Raw genomic sequence first — 23,637 nt, 5'->3', positions numbered from 1 at the left:
TTGCGTTGTTTTCATTACATATAGATGTGCGAGCGTGATCTACGGAAAAAGCGCAACGTTGCAAAACAAGTGATATCATCCGACAAACTGCCGCACTGTGCGTAAGATAAGATTCCGCGTAAATACTAAGTAATGACGCAATGTATACGGAATGCTACTTTATCTAAAATCACAATAATGCAATAGACTCAGTAACTCCTCCATATAAACTTCCATAAAGATTTCGTAACGCAAATTTAAAATCCGATCATTTCTCTCGCATATCGTCACAATTTTGATAAAAATCCGAGCAATTATGTGCAGCAAACAGTGAGCAACTGTATTTATATGAGTCAACAGTAGATTTCGATTAAAATTACTATTCTCTCACATTTTACGATTGTGCTCTTTTTTTCAAATATCTATTTTCTGCGCATATTTCGCTGAAACCATTATTACCAACAACGGAAGCAAATCTAAAGTCGAATGACAAGAATTCGACCAGTCTAGACAGTTAGGCAATATAACGTGCAGTGGAGTAAGTTCATCATTAGCGGCGCGGCTTCGAGGTTGACTTAGTCCGATACTCGATAACGCTGTCGGACGGGCCGGCCTGAGAGTGCGAACTTCCCGAGGGAGAGCTGGTGGAACTTAAATGAACATTTTCCATGCGCGGCACCGAAAGCGGGAATTTATCGGGCTCGCATTGTATTTTCGCGCCGCTATGTCGACGAGCTGTTGCATTAACGATCGTGTAGGTGTACGAATATTTCTGCGCGCTTGCGCAGGTGTGTGTGTGTGTGTGTGTGTGTGTGTGTGTGTGCGTGTGTGTGTGTATGTATGTATGTATGTGGGTGTGTGTATGAGCACTACAAATACGGCAATTTTATCGCCGACACCCGATAGAAATCAAGCGACCATTCGTATATTAAAAAACGCATTCCAAGGAAACGAAGAGTCACTGTTTCTCGACAAACGATATGAATTATTTCTCGTTTAGATAAATCATTATTTCCATCGTGTTTTCCACTGCCCGCGAACGAGAATCACATAGAATTGTCATTTTCTCTCACGTTTATGGGATAAACAGTAATACCGGCCCGGATAAAGAAAGAGATATTGTAGGAGAGGAAATTTATGGAATCTTATTTTATGAAAAAAGTATGAAACGACTTTTGTAATCTTTATGATTATATTTCAACACACACGAGTTGAATATTAAGATCACCATAGTTCACCATAGAATAGATGCGAGGAGCTATGGCTCAATAAATATCACTTTTTTTCACACAATAATGTATTCCAGCTCGCTCTACTCTATCAAGGAAAACATTCTATCTCTTTTTTTCTCATGCAGTGATTTAAATCCTAGGAGATAAATATTAATATTTTAAAAAATCAATTCGCTCTTCAAAGGCATATAAAGGATCCATCGCTATGCTGTTTACCTCATACGCCACCGATAGATATCAAACGATCGTTTGTACTGTAAAGCCGCTTCCTGCATTTGAACGCATTCCAAGAACGAAGATGCATCGGTTCTAGAAGAGCGGTATAAATTATTTCGTGCTCATGCGAATCGGGTCATGTGCGCGATGTTTTTTTGCTCGTCGACGAAATGTTGTATAATATTGCTGCGTCTTTCGCGCAATACATAGATAGATAAATAGAAGATTTATTCAAATTCTCGTACGTTTGAGAGAGAGAGAGAGAGAAAGGGTTTTCTACGAGAATTTAAATAAATTACGAGTGCATTAGCAAGGGAAAATAATATACAAGTAATAACAGAACACAAATAATATAAAATAATAATAATACTAATATTGATAGTGATGATGAAAACAAAATACAAATAATAACCGTAGCAATAACAATTTCAGTTTATAGTCTACGACTTTCCATTAGCGATATGTAGCTGTGCAAACCCATGTATTTTATGTGCCGTGTCGTGAAATATCCACTTGATTGCGCTTTTATATGCGCAACTGCATAAATGAGTTACGCGAGTAACCGGCTTGCCAGGCGGTTTAAGTGGCGGACGAGATGATGGATGAGCGTTTTATCGGAAACGATTCTGGATTCGTTGTTTCATTGGTTTTCCCTCTATCGCTGCTCTAAGAAGAATGACGTAGAGCACCTGATGGATCTATCGTGTTATCGCGATGCGTCTCGTCTTATCGCGGCTTGCGTCGATTAAGTGAAAAATAGAGCAGTCTTCATTTTAATGTCTAATTTATATGCGAACTTCGATAAAACGAGATTGAGTATGACAAATTAATTTTCACCGTTGTATCATAATTGTAAATTGCTGCCTGCATTTGCGCCGGCAAGTTAGTATAATGCATGCGGGTGCGCGATTCACTAGATTGTCATCACAAATCTGCATGTAAAGACATTCCGCGTAATCGCTCGTATTTCTCCTGTTTCGCGGTATATGCGTCCGGAAACATGCAGCCACATCTCTCACGGACTCCTTCGACTCGAGTGACACTGTCGGGCGTAATGTTTCATACTTGACATTACAGCCAGTAACGTAATCTACCGGTTCGCTCTCCGTGGGAGAGACAAGATCTGCGGAAAATAGAGAAAAGGATGAGAGAACAGGGGTGGGGGAGGCCCAGAAATGGCGGGATAAAGAGACGCAGTAGCTGAGAGATCGAGATGGATGGATTGTAAAAAAAAAAATTTTGGCATACAGGAAAAAAGAGAAAAAGTAAAGCGAGGATGCGGGAAGGCACGTGGAGGGTGCAGGGAGACGCAGGTCCTTCTCTGAAAACGGCAGGGGCGCGTGTAAACGAAGAACCATTAATCAAAATCCGCTCCGTGTCGTTCGGTATCGTTGAAATCGGAACAAACGGGCCGCTTGCCCTCTCTCACCCTCTCGCTCTTCCCCACGCGAGAGAGTGCACGAGTTCCCATATTAAATGCGGATATATCACGTCACGAGCAGAGTCGAATGCGCGCTACATACTGTTCGCCAGCCGAGGGAATCTATGGGTATCGCGAATGGGCGCGCGCGCAGGGCAATCGTTTACGCTCGTTCATGCAAATCCGCGAAAGCAACGCGCGCGCGATGGGGCGGTGGGGCGTTCCGTTCGGCGGGGAGAAGGATTGGGAGGGGATAAAATTGGATCAGATAGGTTTCCGGGCCCGAACCGTCACCCTCTGTGTTAAATGTGGCCGTTCCATTCTCAGTCTGAGATAACATTGTGCGCGATCTTCGCGTATGGCAGGAATAAAGCTCGAAATCAGACGGGTGCATTTAGCGCTAAACGTGAGTTATAAATATTAACTTCAACTGTCTTTCTTTCTCAGCCCGGGTGCTAAATGTGATTTTCTGATTATTAACATGCATATCAACGTCGATATTTATATATTATTTCATATTTAACTAAATTTATGTATGTCTTTAAATGGAAGTGACGACAGATATATTTTCTATCGCGCGCTTAACGCTGGAGAATATCGAGCGTTCTTCATGTTACACAAATAAAATTCAGAAGCCGTATCGGATGGATACGTTTAATGCCGAATAAATGGATAATGGAGATACGTGTTTTGAAGAATGAAATGTGCAGCTTCATATATTCATTCGACCCAAACAACACCGTATCCAGGCACGTGCAGTATCACGAGGCGGAAAAAGCCCTTGGATTAAATTGACATATTGTTAACTAAAATACCTTTTAACGGCTTTAAATCGCACGATGTTTAAGGTACAATACGATAGCCATCTAAAAATGTAACATTATCTGCGATCACGAGCACGTATCTTTTTATCAAAATATACGGGGTTTTGATTATACTCGATTTGATCGTGAGTAATAATGTTGACCTGAGAGGTCCGCCGTTATCGAGCTGTGGGATGCTGTTTTTCGAATTGAATTCCTCTCAGAAGTGCCATTTATTCTATTTAAGTTTTGAATTATCGTCCATTTGACGGCGAGGAAGGGAGGGAGACGGGGCAATATAAGTATCTGCTAATAGTCTCGCATACCCGCGCATTCTCTCCGGCCTTCTCGCGGTACAAACGACTTCCTTATTCCTGAATAACGTCGCGCGGATGCTAAATTAACCTCGGAATAAGTAAAAAATTCCGCACAACACGCGACGCGATATTTCACGTAAGACTCTTTCCTACACTTTTTTCTCTTTCTGTTTCTTAATAGTTTCCTTCGTTTTCCCGAGTTCTCTTGTTGTATTGCGTGTAATTATCTATTGCATGCATTGCATCTTTCGCTGAACTGTTTCGGAATACAAAAGATGCTAATTGCAAAATTGTTCTACGAGATGTACGTTGATTAAGATAAAATGATATTATCGCAATGCAGTCATATCGGTCTTCATGAAGGGCAGCTTTCATGAAGCAGTTCGTCTTGAAATCGGTTACTGTAGAACTAAATTTATAGCGATCCACAGCCGCGGTTCCATCTGTCGATTGGCAAGTCGTTGTTCATCACGCGATCGCGAGTCAGCAAATTAATCGCGCCGCACGCCAAGACGCGCATTTTCTGCCACGAAGAAAAAGGAAAGAAAGGGAACCGTCGGCCAGAGAAAGAGCCGCGAGGTCGGTTTTCTGTAATTGCCGGCAAAATAGTTTTCTCTCGCTCCCTCCCTCCCGTTCGCCTTCGGCCATCTCGGAAAATCGAGTTACATCGCAGCGACCGATCGAAGTCGATGATTGTGTGGGTGTGTATGTGGCCTCGCCTTACCTGGCCGCTTAACGCGCCCAATGAAATTCCGATGACGTAATTGCCGCGCTAATTAGATAATTGTGTATTCGACTTTGCGATCGCTCGACGGTGAATTCGTAACGAAATAACGGGGCAATAAAAGCTCCGGCGTGCACGGCGCGCATTTTCCTCCTTCCTTTTTCTGCCCGTTCCACGACCCTTTCGAACGGTCCTCTCTTTATGCTGTTTCAACGAAAGGTGCTTTCATTAACTTGGATGAGATAAACGGAGATGCGACAGAAAATTGCAGGCGAGGGTGGGGGGCCCGCTTTCTCCAAAGTTTCACCGCTCAAACGAGAATTTAAGAAAAGTTTGCATGTACGACAGATCTTCCTCTCTTTACCGTTCCTCTTTTATTATCCTTATCTTTCTTCTCTCCCGAGGAATCATAATAAGCAATTTTTATCCGTGCAATTGATCGAGAAACTCACAATATCGTTTGTTTTATGATTAATGTATCGTGCCCGATTTAATATTAATTCAAGTTATACTTATCAGATATTTAATAATGAAAATTAAAAATGTGACATAAAATATTGCTTAAGCCGCTTAAGTTGCAATTAAACTTTCGTTGAGAAAAGATGAATTTTTTTATAGTGTCTGGAAGTATTCATAAACGACAGATAGCGAGTAGTTATGAGACGCTTGTATATGCACTCCACTTTACTGTTTTACAGAGTGGAAAAACGGCACACCTCGTCATCAGATCGAAATCGAATTACGTACAAGTTCGCGCGCGAGCAATATTGAAATCGTACGCTTTACGAGCACGAACGCGGGGCGCAAAAGGATATAGGAGCGGGAAAGAGAGATTAAACGGCGGAAGCGTGACGGAATCGATGCCGGTGTAAATCGCAATCCTTATTGGCCTGTCGTTGGTCGGTGTGTCATTAATTGTGCCGAAAGTCAATGCAAATGCGAAAAGGCAATTAATGCTTTTCTTCCAATGAAGCTAATGCTGTAAGTTAAATTTTGAATAATGATGAACATATTCTATTGAGATAATAATAATAATAATAATAATTAAAGTGATATTTACAATTTAATTTGTGCATTCTTGTTATATAACGTTAATTATAACAATTGTGTCACATCGTATAAACTATATAAATAATATAATAATAATTATACTATAGTTAATTGCTCTTCGAGAATTGCTTGGAAGCGCCAGTAACACAAAAAGACTAGCGCGCTCAGATATTATCATCGTGTCATAATGACGCGCTATACCAAATTTTCGGAAATACATTTTGCGATGGGCGTGTTGCGAGAACGCGCCCAGCTGCGCACGATCCAAAGAATCCGTGGGTCAATATCCTGCAGCTGCACCGGGTTTTTGGGCACCGGGTGTGTGTGTGGTTTGGCAACCATAGAAAATGCGGATAGATCGAATTTATCCGTTCCATTCCGTGTGCTGCTATTAAATAAAATTATGGACTTTTTTTCCAGAGAAGATTATTTTACAGAGATAACATTGATAGTCGAATGCAAAAAGAAGATAATTTTATAATACGATTTCCTTCCTAGAGAAAATGCCAGCAGAAAATTGTTGATGTCCAATTAAGTGACGAAAAATGTATGTTCTGTTAATAGACAAAAATGATATTGTCACCGACGATACGAGTTTATTTTCAAGCTAAAGTATAAGATTAAAACGACAAATGTAAGAAAATAGGAGAGAGTCGAAAGAAAGAGAGAAAACGTGACGCTAAGGTTTCAATGGGAAACTCAGGAACTCGAATCGATCTAGCCACTGTATATCGAATACGAATAATACGAGAAAGTACTAGCTCCTTCACAGTATTTCGATAAAGTCGATCGTTTTCCACGATCGTTATCGTCGTGTTCGAAGAAGTCTTCCACGGCAAAAGTATTCGAGCCCACGATTTCATTTCGGTCTTGTGCTATGCTTTCGATACATCTCGATGCGTCTGCGGAAGTGTTATTATAAGAATCGTCCCGTTCTTCGCCAATCAATTTCACATCGTCGGAAGTCGAAGCGCCGCAGAGAGGAAAAGAAATGCACGTCCTCCGATCTGTCGTGAAAATGGAAAGCCGCAAAAGAACACGTGTGCTCCAGGTGTGTTTTCACGGCGTAAAAATCTCATTTTCTTTTTTCCAGTACGCACAGTTACACATCTTATGTTGTCTCAACTCGAGAATAGCTCTAAGCGAATTTGCACCGCTCCGTATCGCTATTGTTACGGCTATTATATGAATCTCATTAAGAAATCACATTTCTTGATATAAGAAGGCTAATTTTTTTATAGATTATTTAATAATTAAATATATTATAAAATGAAATATACTGTAATTGTAAGATAAACGTTTAACCCAGAATAACGGAAATCACAATTTATTAACAGTACAAATAATATAAAAAAAGTTTATATAAATTCGCACTCTATTCGCTCTCATCTTTATTTCTCCTATACTCTCTGTACTCTCTTTCTCTCGTATTTCACAATGCTGAGGCTTTTTGCTCGAAAACACTGTACATTCTCTCTCAATCACTCGTCCATATTCTCCACCATACTTTCTCAATTCTCAATCACGCGTGTACACAGTTTCGCTATTTTCCCCAAATCTTCAATCACACGCCGCACTCTCTTTCATCATACGCCGCACTCGCTCGAAAACAGTCATACCGCACAATCGTGCATCAAACGTTCCGTTCTCTCTCACTCTCTCGCTCATTCTCATACGCTTTCACATTTTATAATTCTATATAATAATATATGCTTGGATGTTCGAAATTATCTTGAGCTTGAATTATTTTATATTTTTAGTATTTTATGTACTTACTTTAGCTATCAGATGCAATCTGTCGTAACGTATCGTCCGCATACGAAACTAATCTCATAGTAAAAAATCTTGGTAAAAATTTAAAGAATTCAGATGACCTGAATTTTGGTGGGGTTAATGTATGATAAGATTAATATACATGTAAATATCGTTGTATCATCACAGTAAGTAATACATAATTTATGTTTATCATCATACATATTTCTACGGTGATCACATGATTATACTAAAAATGCAAGAATTAAGGTATGAAAAGAGGATCGTCGCGCTCGCTATAACAGCAACAATGTTAATGCTTTTTTAACGTGCACTACAAGAAGCGCGCCCGTTTGCGCTCGGCTCATAATAGCCTCGCTAATCTATTCTCTCTATTTTCCACCCCGGTGTCTCGAATCGCCCCTGTGTCTCCGCCCGCTTCGTTCCGGCGCATCCCTCTCTTGCACGGTGCAACTTGCGGAGATGAAAAAGCGCGTGGAGTTTTTCGACACGTGAGGGACACGCAAACGAGCGCGGACGCGCGTATGCAGCCACGGCGAATCGAGGGGGCGCGACGTCGAAATAAAACGACACGGAAGAGGGCGGCTTTGGTTGGTAGCCGGGGGGATAGGAAGAGCCCGTCGTCGCTTTCATGCCTCGCCCAGTCATTCGTATCTATTGAGGTATAAACAGAAATACGCGTATCCTCCACCTCGTGAGCGTACCGCTATCACCGTCGCTGAGTGTCGAGCATTAACGTCGAATACATCGAATGCGTTTGGCGTGAGGTTGCCGAAGCGGCAGAGAGGAGGAATTGTCGGTTGGTATCGGTAATGCACGGTACATAGTCTGCGGTTTCACCTATGCGCGGTTGATAGTTGCATACTATCAAGACGAAGACATATAAACGCACGGAATGTGTTTATCGGACATACCACGAATGGGAATCGGGAAAAAAAGATTATGCGTGCTATGCGACTACATTCTTACATATTGTAACGCTCTGTTTGGAAGACACCGTGAGATACGAAACGTTTTCTCGGTGTAAATACAATTTCTACGCTAAGGTACATTGTATTTCTTTTCGTAAATATATAATGAGACCACGAGGAAAATAACGCGTCCGCGCGATTCATTATTCTAGACACACGTCTCTTTCATATCGCGTTTCTCGTTCATAAGCGAAGTCTCATCTCGTACGAGATATCACGATGCGTTGTCCCGCGCCGACGAGAGATTGTTGAGCTGGTTTTCCCGACGTTTTCTGCGTTATTTGATTTAGTCTCGCGACGGTCTAGCTGCTCTCGTTTGCGAAACGAAATGAGAAAGTTAGGAGATGAAGCGTGGTCCTCCACTTTGGCGAAGCTTTTCAGGTCCTAGAATGTTAGTTCGACTGATACAAACTCGCAAAACGAATCCTAAGCAGATAGATTAGATGGAAGCATATAATTGTGGATTGGAAAGTTGTAAGAGGGGCTAAGTACAATTTGCTAACTTTGAAACTTTTAATAAACTTTATTACATTTTACGAGTTTGCAGTCTATAATTAACATATTGGATTAAAGTCCAATTGAATCGAAAAAGACAACTGTATTATCATCTTCTAATTGTCCTCCTGAAATTTAATTTTGCTTAAAATTTCTTTAATTAAATTTCAAGATTAAGTAACTTTAATATTAATTAAAAATATGAATCAGTGCGTGGAGATAACCAGTTCCCCTAAAATGGGTTCTAATTTACATACGATTGAAAGGACACCCGATAGGTTCGGCGATACTCATGCGTGCTTGCATGTTGCGTGCGTGCGTGCGTGCGTGTCCTTATGTGACACGACACAATGTCCGGCGTTACAATGTTCCAGGGTGGAAAGTGTAAGGCGATAATAACGCACTTTAGCGCGCGATCAATTGGATTAGTCGACATATACGGTTGACTATTATTACGGACCGGCTCGTACCTCGAAACGCTGTCACGCTTCGTTTTATGGAATGGCATTCGCTATGGCGCGCGTGCACGCACGCCGTTCCTCTCTCGTCCATTTTATTCTCCGCTCTTGGGCGCGTATCCAAAGTGACATAATGCGGATCAGAAGGGAAGACAATGCAAGGACGATCTATTCATTATTCATCCGACGGTAAATTTTAAAGATAACTGAGCTTGTAAAGCAAAACCCATTCGCGATATCGTATGTTAGAAGGATTATGTTATTTTTTTTATTTTAACATTTTATACGAGATTTTTTATTCATTTTACATTTTATGCCTTTTATTTGATCGAACCTTTGAGTAAAATATAAAAATTTGAAATTTAATATGCATGTTATACATAATTGCCTGTTTGATAAAAACTATGTCAAAGAGAGTTCGAATAGATAAATGAAAATTTATATAATGTTTGACTTATTTTTTTTATATTTTTATTTGATACACTATACAAAATTTGATACACTATACAAAATGAATAAAAGATTTTAAAAATTATTTTTTGATATAACAAATATATTATATTTTTTGCAAGATCTTTTTCGCGCGTTTATTGAAAATTGTACTAATCACGTGATCATCGTGAAGTATGACGTCACGATTCACGCGCGCTGCTTATTGTTAGTTCGCGGAACGTTCACTTCGTGGAATCGTGCCGGAGCTGTCGGACGTGCGTAAACATCGTCTTTCGTTTCGCTTGTGTTTTTTCTCGTTCGAAGTGAATTTTGTGCGCCAACAAATATCGAGAATGTTGTATCCAGCGACGAGCAATTATCGTAGTGTATTAACTAATGCGTACGGTCGCGATTATCAGTCTTTCGGCAGTCGTAAAATCAGTCGTGTTTGTTGCGTCGCGTCCATTACTTGTCGCCTTGTTGCGCGTCGGTGTGAAGTTGCTTCCATCTTTCAAACTTTTAAAAGATATCTCGGGAGTTTTGAGAGTGTCGTAAGTGTCGAGTCGAGCAACGAACGATTGTCGCGAAGGATTAATTAACGCGTATGACCGCGATGTAACCTAACCTAACTTAACCTAACCTAACTTGTTTTTTACATTCGTAAAGCACACAATCGTGTTCACCGCGTCGTATCAGGTATCACTCGCCGAAGATAGTGCCGGTGTTAAGTTGTTTTCGTCTTTCGAATTTCTTGTACGTATTTCGAGAGTAACGGGTCGAACAAAGTCATGGGCGAGAGTCATGCATCATTTATTCGTTTGAAAATGTAATCGCGCGCGTCGGGAGTATTGAATGTACCGCTGGTCTACGTGATATTCGTCTTTATATGTAATTGATGCCGTATTTGTCAATGGGTGTATTTTCTTTGCGTTAGAAATTTATCGCGTTTGCAAAACTCGGAAGTGTCATCATAAATTAACCAGTTATATCGTAAGTGATATCGAAAATGTCATAAATTAACCAGTTATATCGTAATTAGTGTTTGGAGCATATATTTGGAACAATGGCAACGATTGAAACGGCAGCACATCAGCTGGTGCGTAAATTTTTATATTATCTTAACTCATACAATAGTTCTTAGTTATATAATCGATTACAGAGCCACGAGTTATTTTTCTTTCCCAATTTGACCTTTAGCGACTTCGAATCTTATCTAATATCAACTGTAAAAGATAGATTTTTTTTATTCACTCTCGTTTTTAGCAAATCATCGGAAATATTTATGGAAACAGTTCGTAAAATGTAAAAAGTTCTCGATTATAAGATTACCGCTGGTCCCGAAACGGTTTTATAATTGAGAACTATTGTATCCATTGATTGATTCTTGATACGCAACGATACAGCGTCCAGCCGGGAAAGTCGTGCGCATCCCCAGACAATTCCGGATTCTTCCGCGCGGTAACGAAAAATGCAATTCAATTACAAACCAGTAGGGACCGAGAGTTCGCGGCTGATCGCCGATGCAACAATTAGCGCGAGTGAACGCTTGGCAGAGCAGCTCGCATTTCCTATTTATCGCGGCAACAATTCCGTCGAGAAAACGACCGATAATTAGACGATTTATCACTCGGACCTGAGCATAACATTGACCGGCCGTTCCATCTACACGGTTGACGACGAAAAAAATATCGGCAAACATCCGATTGAACATACGCCGTACTTGGACGTCAATAAAGGAAAATTTGTCAAAGCAAACCGCGTACAAATAATATAGTATGCGAAAATAAATTATTCTTGAATAAATGATAAAATGGAACGGATAAAAGGTTATGAATTAAACTTTCAATAAAAAGAGAATTTTTTAATAAGATATTTGATATCATAAAGTATAAACAAGCAAAATATATTTGTAAAAAAACAAAAATTTGCCATTTTGAAATGTGTTTTACATTTTATTTGTTACAATTTTAAAAAAACATTCTGTTGACTCTCTAAATTAATTCATCTCCATTTTTGTCGAGGATCGTTGGAAAATGTGAGCACAAAAGGAGAGAGCGAACCATTTAGAAAGTCGTTTTGAAGATAATGGTTAACCGATAAAGAGTAATTAGTTATTATTTTATGTCTCGTGGAGTTGGCGGTCTAATTTGTCGATCGTATCGCGATCGCGCTTGTACGTTCGACAAAAACGCAAAAGTTCCGTTCTGTGAAAATCGAACTCGTATATTCTCGACGTAATTTGCGTGCCGCCGATTAGATCGCGAACCAGGCTTTACCTTCGGAGATTTTCATTTCGATTTCACAGCGAGACGTAACGTCCGCGGTGCGAGTTTTCGCGGGAATATATCCGGCTTGGCTGGTATCGCGGAACGTTCAACGTCGAATCGTAATTTCTGGTACTGCTCATGTACGTATTGTCGATTATATCGCCGGCGGTGTCTGTCGAACGCGCCCGAGCAAATTTTTATCGTTGACATCTTGAGTGGATACACGTTTCATTCCGCTCGACTTTGAACGATCGCTACGATCTACACCGAACAGAATTTAATCAAAATGTAATTTTAAATCGTTGCCAGTACGATTCGAAGGAAATTTTTATCATTGACGTTTCGAACGAGAATGTACAGTTTATCTAACCTTAATTTGAACGTTTGCCAATTGTAACCAAAGAAAACGTTTATTATCGATATCTTAAGCGAATGCACATATTAGTCCATTCAGCTTTGAAAGTTTTTCGATCGGTTGCGAACAATATTTTCGTTGATAATTGAAAGAGTGAAGTCCGCAAAGGACAAAAATAAAATTCTTCTAGAGAATGCTATTTTTCTAAATATTGATTTGAGGAAAGTGTAGAAGAAATATTTTCCACATGTTTGTTTAGATCGTTTATTTTGGGTTTTTTAAGGATCTGCACAAAACACACGCAAATTTTCAATTTTATCGATTATCGCGGACGGATGCGCATTTTATTCCACTCAACTCTGATCGGTAACTCCATTGCGCTATTGTTTTTTAGACAACCGTGAAGCTATCAACGTGATGATAATAGCTCGGGCGCTTTATTCGGGCCGACAAAGAGTCGATAGCGTACACGCTGAGAGTGTTTTCACGGGGTGCGCACCACTCGCGATGAAAATCGGGACACGAGAGGTTGGAAGAGGAAAATCGGCACCTTTGTACGCGGGCACGGTAGGGCGCGACCAATGTACCGGGGTAAATATCGATTCGTGGTAAAATACAATCAGTTTCGACTACGTTGCATACGTCGGTTCTCTGCAACCGCACAAATTCCTCGTTATGAAATCAGAGTTTGCGATTCCAGATCTCCGGGCAATCCTTCTTGAGCTTGGTTTGCTTAAGCGTAATGTAAAAGCTTTGAATAAACAAAGGAGAATAATAAATACATTTGGAATCCGAAACAGTAAAACAAAAGATTAGGTTGTTTATTTGTCGCATTATAACGGGATAATTATATATTTTATGATATACGAAATAAATTATTTCATTTTATACAGACCATGCAGGCGTACGAGTTGAGAGGAGAAAACATTGTAATCCATTTATATTATCCTTGAAAAGTATAAAGGCTAACACATGGTTCTTATTCGCTCAAAATTACCTAACTAATTAGAACTTTTTGTAAAAAATTACGCAGCTTATTATAATCTTTAAACGAAGCAACGTATTAATTGATAAATTTTATTTATATATTTTTTGCATGAGATATATACAATGCCACAGAGATTTTTCTATTCAATGGCATTGTGCATTTTCTGTAAAAGAATTTAGATATCCGTATTGACGCATTTATAATTACACGGTGCCTCGAAACAGATGCAACTTTTAATTAAGGCATTCTTCCGTACGGTATACGGAAATAAATCAATCGGCGGGGAGTAGCACGAAAATATCGAGGCATTCGAAACATTTCAATTCCACGGAAAGGCGGAGTATCCGCGATCGAATTATCTTTTTAATCAAGAAGGTCCCGGTCTCGCTTAGCTTTGCAAATTCGACGATCGCGAAGGCAAGGAAATGTACGCCGCGGTCGGGACGACTTCTCTCCCGAGTTAAAATTCAATCTGACGACGTCGGTAACACGTCGTCCCGTGCCTGCTCGAGCTGACGGTATACGAAATCGGAAAAGGATCGCGCAAATTTTCAGAATTTCATCAAAAATTCAACGGATTCCTCGCGTCGGAGCTTAAACTGATTCCGCCTCACGTACCCCGCAATCGTGGCTGCCGCTGCGACATTCGTTCGTCTAATCTGACGACGATCAGACGTATCACCGAGTAAAAACATGCTAATTGTTCCGATAGCCATTCCGGAGAAATCAGCGTTATGAATTTATCAAACTTTTCTTTTATTCCTTTTATTACTTCAATCTATTTTCATTACATTTTTCTCGGAATGTTTTCTATACTAGAAAATATCTTTTGTAAACAGTAGTAAATGTAGTTAAAATATTATCAATTCATCTAATTTGTAGAGCTCGTAAATCTTTTTTAATTGCATTTAAAAAAATTCAGAATAAATGTAGCTATTGTAGAAATTAACTTCTCTTATCTCTTTGCATATTTTATTATTTTTAATATTACTAATATTAATATTTCTCGTTTTTTATACTTTTTGTATCATTAGCTGTTGCAATTATTTTTTCTATTTTTTCGCTATTGTATATTTGAACATGTTCATTTAGTTATATAAATTTTTTATTATATGTCTCATTAATATCTACATGTAAGTATTATCCTTATTGTATTCTTGAAGGCTATCGTTTCAAAATATAATGATATTCTTTTTTCCTGTCTGTCAGAAGACCGGTTGCGTCCACGTAAGACGTTTTTGTAATCTAAACTTTGGACACAAAATACGGCGAACGCATCGATACTTAAATTCACCGCGAAGGACTCTCTCTTGTCCTCTAGTTACCGCTCACGGCAATGAGGAGCCCGACGCGTCCGTACATTTTTCACTGTCTTACGGTCTTCCCGCTATAAATCTTTTCCCCGTTCGAGAGAAAGGGAGAGAGAGAGAGAGGGGAAGAGTAGAATCTATTTGCGGATCTATTATTCATCGTTGCGCATTGTCCGGTCCTCGGACGAGCTCGCGCTTCGCTCGTTCAGCCCGTTTGCACGCTCGTTCGTTCGTTCACTCGTTCGTCCCGACCGCCCGCAAGCTAGCGATCCGCGAGCTCGCGAACTGAAACACGAACGAGTGATTCCGCTCACGTCTCGAAGACGATCCCGAATGTAGACGAAACGAAAAATCGGTCCCACGGAGAACTTACGGACGCGTGATTCATGCACGAGCCAGAAACGGAAGCAGTGGGGAGAGAGGTTGGCGGCAAATGTAAACGGATCTTATCTCGGTCGATGAAGCACGCCGTTCGATATTCCGATATATATATATGTATACGCGCATATATACGCAGATATACACACACATACGCGCCATCTCGGGAATATCGAGCCCGGCATAATGGAATTCCTCGTTATATAAATTTCGGTGCACATTTTTCTCACCGCCCATCGATCTCTTCTCTCGCGCGCGCGACGGACTCCTCCCCCATTTTCCCGTCTGCTTTCTCTCTCACCCATTCTCTCTTAAAGTGCGCGTACCCCCTCGCACCCGATGTTTTATTCCACCCTTCGTCGTCCGTGCCGCCCTCCGTCCATTGCGACGCGGAATCGCGGGACGATTCCTCAAACGCTCTCCGAGAAAACGAAATTCCATCGATAAAACCACCGGGGCGCGCGCCGTCGCTTCTCTCCGAATGATTTTAGCTCGCGGAACAAAATGCGGTGATAAAAAGTGATCTTTCCCTCTTCTTCCATCTCTCTTCTGTCGATTAACTGTCGTTTCATTCTCGCGCTTCGGTCGCGAGAATCGCGAAGTGGTAATTTTTTCCCGCAACTCGACATTCCTTTCTTTTTCTTTTTTTGACCAATTTATCCTTGTTTCTCTTGTTTTCCTCCTGATTACGTTTTCTTATTTTGTTTTTCTTTTCTGTATCCGTTCTAATAAGCGAGTAATTCTTTGTTATCGCGACATCGGTTTTTCTGATCCAACTGTTTAATAATTCTCGATCGCTTTTCGCGTATTTTTTTCCGTTTGCCTCGTGCACGCACGCGATAAACGCTCAAACGATCTCGTTCGATGACTATTATCACACGAGGTTGGAATTCGGTAACCGCGCGCATGATTTATCGGATCGGAAATGGAGTTCACGAGGTTACGCGGTTGTACCCGGCACGAACGTAAACAATCGTTGGCGTCGAAAAATTTGGGTGCGCAAACGATCGAGCGCATTTATCGACAAGGTCCAGTGGCCGCGTTTTGTCCGCACACCCGGTACCACATCTCTCTTATGTATTATGCATTGGCGTCTCTAATACCGGTGCAACGTGCGCTATTGATTTAACGCTACTTACGTATGCGCGTTAATTTCGTTATACCACGCGTGCCAAATATTTTGCGCGAGACTACACACCCCGGAATATATTAAGGTCGGCTGTGAATTATGCTGTCCCTGTACACGAAAAGCCAATTCGAACTTGGATTGATCCGCTTGTGAAAGATATCTTATTTAATCTTTTGTTGTCTTTACGCATCCCTTTTAATGCAAATGTTATTAATTAATCGCGGAAATTGATTTTCTGTTTTTGTTTTTAACGCAAGAGAATTATTACGCGTTCTATAAAACGTTTTATAATTTTCAAGAGAATCATTTTTTACTCTTTATCTTGTTTTTATATTTTAATATTATGATCGCGAGTATAACAGCTGCAGGAGGAAAGATATATATTTATTTATTAAATTATTAAAATAGAGAAAAATTAAAATAGGAGGAAAATTTTATAGATTAGGTCAATTTATTGCGGATAGAATTTTGTTTTGGATCAAAACGATTTCAGTACTCTCATACTTCGGTGCGGAGATAATCTTGTTGGAAAGCTTATGATATTTCAAATTATGACGTAGCATCATTTTGCAGTTGAAGATGTGTACGAAGCTCTTCAAGTTTCATACAACATAGTGTACCATTCACTCTAGTATTCCATTACTCCGAATATATTGCGTAGCTGCGGCGGCGAAAAGTGGCACTGAAAGGTATCCCCGCGACATCCTCGCTGTACCACCGCCGCGTGTTGTATAAACCCACATCTACACTTGAACATGCACAGGTCCAGCTTGCATAAGCTGAGTGGTTCAAGCCGTGCACGCGGGGGATACTTCGACCATATGGTCTAAATGGAAGACTGAGGATAACCAGCAGTTCCACAATATTAAGCTATGATATATATCTTTTCACTCTCGGTTTTTAGATAGAAGTTTGTTTTTCGTAAACAGCGTTCAAAATTGACAGCCTCTCTCTCGTATGTGTAATTTTTACACATATCTATCTACAATCCCGTTAGGTGTTTAATCGTATAAAATATATATTTTATTGTCTATTCTCGCGGAATTGACTCTACACATGGTTTCAGATAAATTTAGAAAACTCCGTTCTCGCGAGTACAGTTTTTTTCTTTTTTTTCTTCTTTTTTCGAGATTTCCGCATCACCGAGCAGACCATCTCGAAATTTATCCGACGGGAAAAGGAGGCGCGCTCCAATCCTTTCGGTAAATAATTTTCGCCGGGCGGAAGGGGCCGCTTAAAGCCGACGGGAGCAGAGATTTTCTCCGATTAATTTCCGCCTCCGTCCTCGCCGCTTGCGCTCGCCATTCCCGGCGCGGTTCTTAGTTTCAAGTCCACCGAAGCGTATCGTATCCTCCCCCCCTCCCCCCCCGTCGGTCGTCGTCATTTTCCTCCCCCTTACTGCACCGGGCCCCGTCTCTTTCCTCTGTATTATGCATTCAGGTTATTCGTTATTTATAAGTATTATCCTTAAACTTTTTCAGACCGTATTGCTCGCGAGAGTTAGCCACCGTCGCGGGTAATACAGGTATGATTTATCCTCGCTTCGTCTGACCCCGTTCGTGTCGTTTCCACTTATTGCGAAACACGCGGTGTTTGTACTGACGAGAAATGTTCGCGCGCATACCGTTTCCTTTCGATCTTTACGAAACCCAGAGGGCTTGAAACGCGAATGAAAGTAATCTTGACGTGTGCTTTTGTTTCTGCTAATGTGTGCAAGTCCAGAGCTCGAAATCAGTCTTTTTGATACGTCGCGTGGACGTCGTCAGGAATAAAGGAGAATCTTTCACGAAAGTTAAGCGCGAGATGAAAAAAATGTATGAAAAAAGAAAAGAAGAAAAATTTTGATCTCAGATAAGAGCATTACTTTTTGCGCGAGTTCGAAATTCCCACAGAAATAGATGTCGTGTCCGACGATATCTCGAGCGGTTTTTGCCACGCTGGACATAACGCCGCAGGTCGTGCTGAAAAAAAAAAGAGTGCTCTCCGATTAATTTCCGTTTCTTTCGGTCTTCGCTCCGTGCGAAACGTGTCCGGGCTGCTTTTCGGACTCGACGAGGCGTGTCATTATGCTGAACGCATCATTGCTCGTCGTTCGCCGTACCATAGAATTTGCGTTCATTATTGGAATTTTTTATAATTAACAATTATTAGAAACGAAAAAAAGAAGATACAAATCTATCTTCACTTTATTTCCTTACTGCCGGCTAAAATGTGCAGGAATGCATTCGCGCGAACGGTGAAAATAAGTAAAAGTAGATATTCGAAAACGATTTTATTTAGCAGACATTCGGTAACTTAATTTTTAGCGTGATCACTGCACTCGCATTGAAAATACGTAGTAATGACCAATGAATAGCGTTGGAAAATTAATCCGATTAATGTGAAAAACTCCCGTTTCCTATAGAAAATATAATGATTTTGCAAAACTGCTTTCTGAACGATCAGGAGAGAATTAATATATGCAGATTAAGCCGATACGGATGGAAGTGAATCGGTGAGCGCGATGTTAAGATAAAATCTGATCCAGTTACTCTCATTTCAATCCTATTCATGCATCTTCACTACATTTCATGTTACTCGCATAGAACGCGCGCGGCTGCAATCATAATTGCTGCTTACGTGATTTTATCTCTCTGGGCATAGAAGAGATCGAGGTCTACCGTGAAAAAAAAAAAAAAAATAGAGCTTTACACCGATTAATTCACACGCACGCATCTCTTTTTCTCGTTCGCTCTTTCTCTATCGTATATTCACGTGCGAACATGTTTTCGACTCCGCCGAGGCATATTATACCCGCGACATATCGTTGTGCTCCGTTGCCCCTCCCCCGCCTTTCCCATTCCGTTCGCCAGATCGTTCGCCGTTCCCTTTTCCATCCCTCGGCCCCCTCAGCCACCCGTCGTCCCTCGTTCGCCGATCCCGAATTCGTTATAACCAGCCGAGAGCCACGCAACCGTAACTTCGCAGGATACGATGTACGCTACAGAGAGCTCGACTAAATCAAATTTACAAGCTGCTGAGTGTTTCCCTTCCTCTCCCTCCGCCCACTACCGCTTCTCACCCTCCTCGCTCGTCGTCTACCGGTCCGGCATCCTCGGCCCCCCGACGACGTGTTCCGGCTTATGCCGCGGCTGAACCACTATTTTCGTCAGGAGTCATTTAAAAGTTTTTCGTGCCGCCGTCTGCGCGCCGAAGTAGACTCTGAATTATTTATTCGGTGCCGGCTGCGCCCCGGCGTGCACGCGTCGCGATCGCGTCGGGGGTTACGGTTATTATTTCTCGGCTGATCGCATTATATGCAACCGCGTTGCAGCTCCCTTTCCTCCGGGCGAGATGTAAGAGGCGAGGAACCGAAAACTTTTATGGGTATCCGATGGACGTTATATAGCTATCTGCTTCACGTCTTAATCGGTCGAGTATACGAAGGGAATATTGCTGTTGCATATTACATAGACAGTAACTGGGAAGGTGTATTATACTCTAAGAAGCTCCTCTTCCGAACGGCTAGAACATTGTCTGTTAATAGAGTAATATCACGTATGAATGGAAATATCGATGTACAAATGAATTATGTAAATTGCAATATTGCAGGAATTATGAAAAACTGAATATATATTATTATCTGAAATCAAAATTAAAGCAATTTATTAATGATAATGAGAGAGTTGAAAAAGAAATGATAGAAAAGATTCAAAAAATTAAATTTAAAAGGAGGGCAAAAATTTACATGATATGTGAATAATTATAAATTTAATATTTTTTAATTACAAAAGATTGATGAACATTATTGATAATATTACTAATTCGATTGACTGATAATATAATACCAAATAATAATACCATTGATGAGAGGTATGTATAATAATTGCGTATGCCGTTGCAGAAGAGAGACGGGTTATGGCAATGATAATGTTCGAATATATGATAAACTGTTATAAATATGTGTAAATTTCAATTGGCCGATAAATACGATACAAGTAACTAATTGCTTTTAAAAAATAATAACGTGAAAATGATGATTCGATCTATAAATGAATACCATCGATTCTTTCAATAATTCTAGTCACAATATCATATGCGGTTTGGTTTACTAAATTTTATATGTCACGTTACTGTTATGGAATTAAATACGTGTCACGTTAAATATTTTAGTGATTATTTATAAAAAAAAGTATAGTTTATTGATTTGATTTTATGTGCGTTACACGAGAATGTAATTTATAGGTGAAATAGATATATACGTGAATTTCTATTCAGCACAAAACTTTGTATATCGGTGTATTATTCGGGATGTTAAGCAGTGTTCATATTCGTGAATAATCACGTATTATTTCCAATCTCTGATTGGGACGGTAATTAATTATCGATCAGATTTTATCTGTACTTTAGGAATTTCTCTTCCAGTAGTTATTATATTTGAAAAACTGTCCGTTATACATTTAGAATTTATATTCTCTTGATATTCTATTGATATTCCTTGTTCTATTATCATGTACATGTATATATTACATTATTCAATACGATTGAATTCAGTCCAACGGGCAAGTTAATCAGCGCTTCACAAATTGGTGTATTTTGTGAATTAGAGATTATTTAAAAATCATTATGAATTATAAGGAACATGTAGACATTTGATAAATAATTATTAATTGTTGATTAATTGTCGAATAACACTAGGCTATTGATAATCCCTCGAGTATTAATAATTAACAATTATTTTTTGTATTTGTAAGTAATCGATATTTGGTCGAGTATCGAATTTATTTCAGCGCAAGAAAGATAAAGAGATTTACTTGTATTATATATTTAATATATTTTTCAACAATATTAACTGACATATAGATATTTAATACGGTTAATCTTAATATCGAAATAATTGATTAATTTTAATGAATTTAATACGAAAGGTGGTTTAATGGTGCAACGAATTGCGTGAATCCGTACAATTGGTCGATTGTGAATTCGAATAAGCCACCAAAGTGCAATAATCTCATGAATTAACGTCAACTGTCTATATAATACTCTATATTATTCACTTATTTAAAAAAATGATATCTCTTATTGTTATTAGAAGTGGATGACAAAATCAATAGTGCTTCAAGTGAATATATTTCTCTCGCCTGTTATCGACAGTGTTAGAATATCGATTGCGTCATCATCTCGAAGTATGACACGTATTTCACGAGAAACGTGTTCGCTCTTTCTGATCGTGCAAACGAGTAAACTTGGAAGCACGCGCGATTAGCATATAGCCACGCGCATTGGATACACCGTGCAGCGTATGTACGCGCATGCATATGCATCGCACAGGCCGGAATTAGCCTGAAATGTTTAATTGAACGAGCATCATCGGCGCGCAAGTCTGTTCGCCGTCGCGATTGATGTATTACGCAAACATAGTGCGCGCCAAATCGGCACCCACCTTAATAATATTAGCTGCGTAAGCTGCGGAACATGCTAGCGGTCTTGTTCAATTATTCTTTCTGTAATACTGTTTGTGAGTTTGCTGATAATTACAATATTTAATAAAAATGTTTTACGCATGTTCGATTTCCGATTTTAATAGATTATCAATTGATGAAATTATCGTGTCAATTTTGATCGCGCGGAATATGAAGATGGAAGAGAGAATAAAAAATGGCCATCAACAATGTAATTTAGGCAAATGCATTTCGTTTATTAATATATAGCTTTCCTTGCAACAACGGCATCAGAGTGAAAACTCAGTTTATACGAATCCGAGACGCGTGTACACGTGGGCCGGAGGGTGAACGAGAGGCAGTACGGGGTAAGGGATAGCAAAAATACCTGGTCCATGATAAATGCCCTGACACCCATCACGACGCAGCGACATCACGGGCGCGTCCCTCAAAACGGAGCTACAATGCGGCCTCTCGTAGCCATTATGCTAAAATGCAATCTCCTGATAACCGCAGCCGCGCCATCGCGGGGCTTAATCTCACCTATCTGTACAGCCGTCGGGGAACGGAAACAAAATGGGAATGAGAGACCGGTCCGCCGGGTGATTCGGGATAAAGAGAACGGCATTGGGGATGCGGAAGGGATGGCGAACGTAGAGAGAACGCGAGTGAACGGGAGAGAGAAGGAGAGGAAGAGAGGGGGAGACAGAGGGAGAGAGAGAGAGAATATGTGTAAGAGAGAGCGAGAGGGCGGACAATGGTGGCAGAGACTGGAGATACGAAAAGAAATAAATTCCGCAATCGATAAGCGTCCGGTTAAACGTCAAAGCGCACCGGTGTGGGTAGACGAGGCACTTTCGATCCTTGACAAAAAACACAATCGCCGATATCCAAGGGATATAGAACGCGCGCGCTCGCTTTGCCTCTCTTTTTCCGGCTCGCCCGCATCTTTTTTCTTTCACGGTGGAAAGTCGAGTCGATGTCGGAGTACACGTTGTAATGCCCGCGATCTCTTTGGACTCGTTTCTCTTTCGCTTGCACCTCCCCCCCCCCCACACTCTTCTCTCTTTCTCTGCGGAACGGAGGGGCTCCGCAATTTTACTACATTGCCGATAGAGATATCCGGGCAAGAATTATTTCCGACTGCTTGAAGAATTGCAGTGAAGGGTTTGAAACGATATATTTGGTGCTAGTAAATCATGTTTTTCTCTGCGATCAATGTACAAAATTTGTTAAGTATAGATTTATTTGTTTTGCTTTTACTATTTGTCAGTGTAATACAAATAACAATCTCTATGAAATACATCGCGCGAATATGTTACATTTTCTACTTAATTCTTCCATTTAACAGTTTAAATTTATATTAAGATTTAAATTATATTTTATAGATAGTTTGAAATAAATGCTCCATTAATTTAATGATTGTAAAAGTCAAATTTCGAATCGAATCGATTCTATCTTATTTGCACGATAAACACATGTGTATATAATAAAATACATCATGGACCATTAGTGAATGTTGAATGTGAAATGCCGATATCATTAAACATTCCATTACAGTATATGACTCACTTATTAATATAAATTAATTTAATAAGATCTTACGTATAATTTGACGCAAAGCGTTTATTTGAATAAAATTCCCGAAACTTTATAATCGCGACTTTCTTATACGAATTGGAAACGTGAGAAATTGGATCAGAAAATCCTTGATTTTTCTTCGAAATAAACAGTTCATATATTGAGTTCATATCTCGTGTCACGACGTAATTCGTCCAACCATCGATAACTATTGCTGGAACTTAGTGGAGGAAAGAAGTATTCCCCGGCGGCAGCAAAATCGTTCGGCGTTTAGCTCTCTTCCGGGGAGCGTTCGGAAAGTTTAGATACCTCTTCGGGATCCTCTTCCAGCGAGCGAAT

At 40.1% G+C, this 23,637-nt stretch overlaps 1 protein-coding gene across 2 annotated transcripts in view; it reads left to right on the top strand.

Annotated features, from left to right (window-relative positions):
• LOC105670765 (leucine-rich repeats and immunoglobulin-like domains protein 1) overlaps positions 1-23,637 on the top strand; it is a 193,235-nt gene that overhangs the window by 95,998 nt on the left and 73,600 nt on the right. The window contains exon 1 of one of the 2 annotated variants that reach the window (XM_012364470.2): positions 9,840-10,966. The exons of the other annotated variant lie outside the window; for it this stretch is intronic. Coding sequence (XP_012219893.1) covers positions 10,934-10,966 — 33 coding nt within the window. The 5' untranslated portion in view covers positions 9,840-10,933. Of the gene's footprint in view, positions 1-9,839; positions 10,967-23,637 lie in introns of those variants that run through there. 2 annotated transcript variants of the gene reach the window in all.

This window comes from Linepithema humile, chromosome 2, assembly GCF_040581485.1.
Source record: "Linepithema humile isolate Giens D197 chromosome 2, Lhum_UNIL_v1.0, whole genome shotgun sequence".
Classification (NCBI taxonomy): Eukaryota; Metazoa; Arthropoda; class Insecta; order Hymenoptera; family Formicidae; genus Linepithema; species Linepithema humile.
This window is presented reverse-complemented; position numbering and strand designations above follow the sequence as displayed.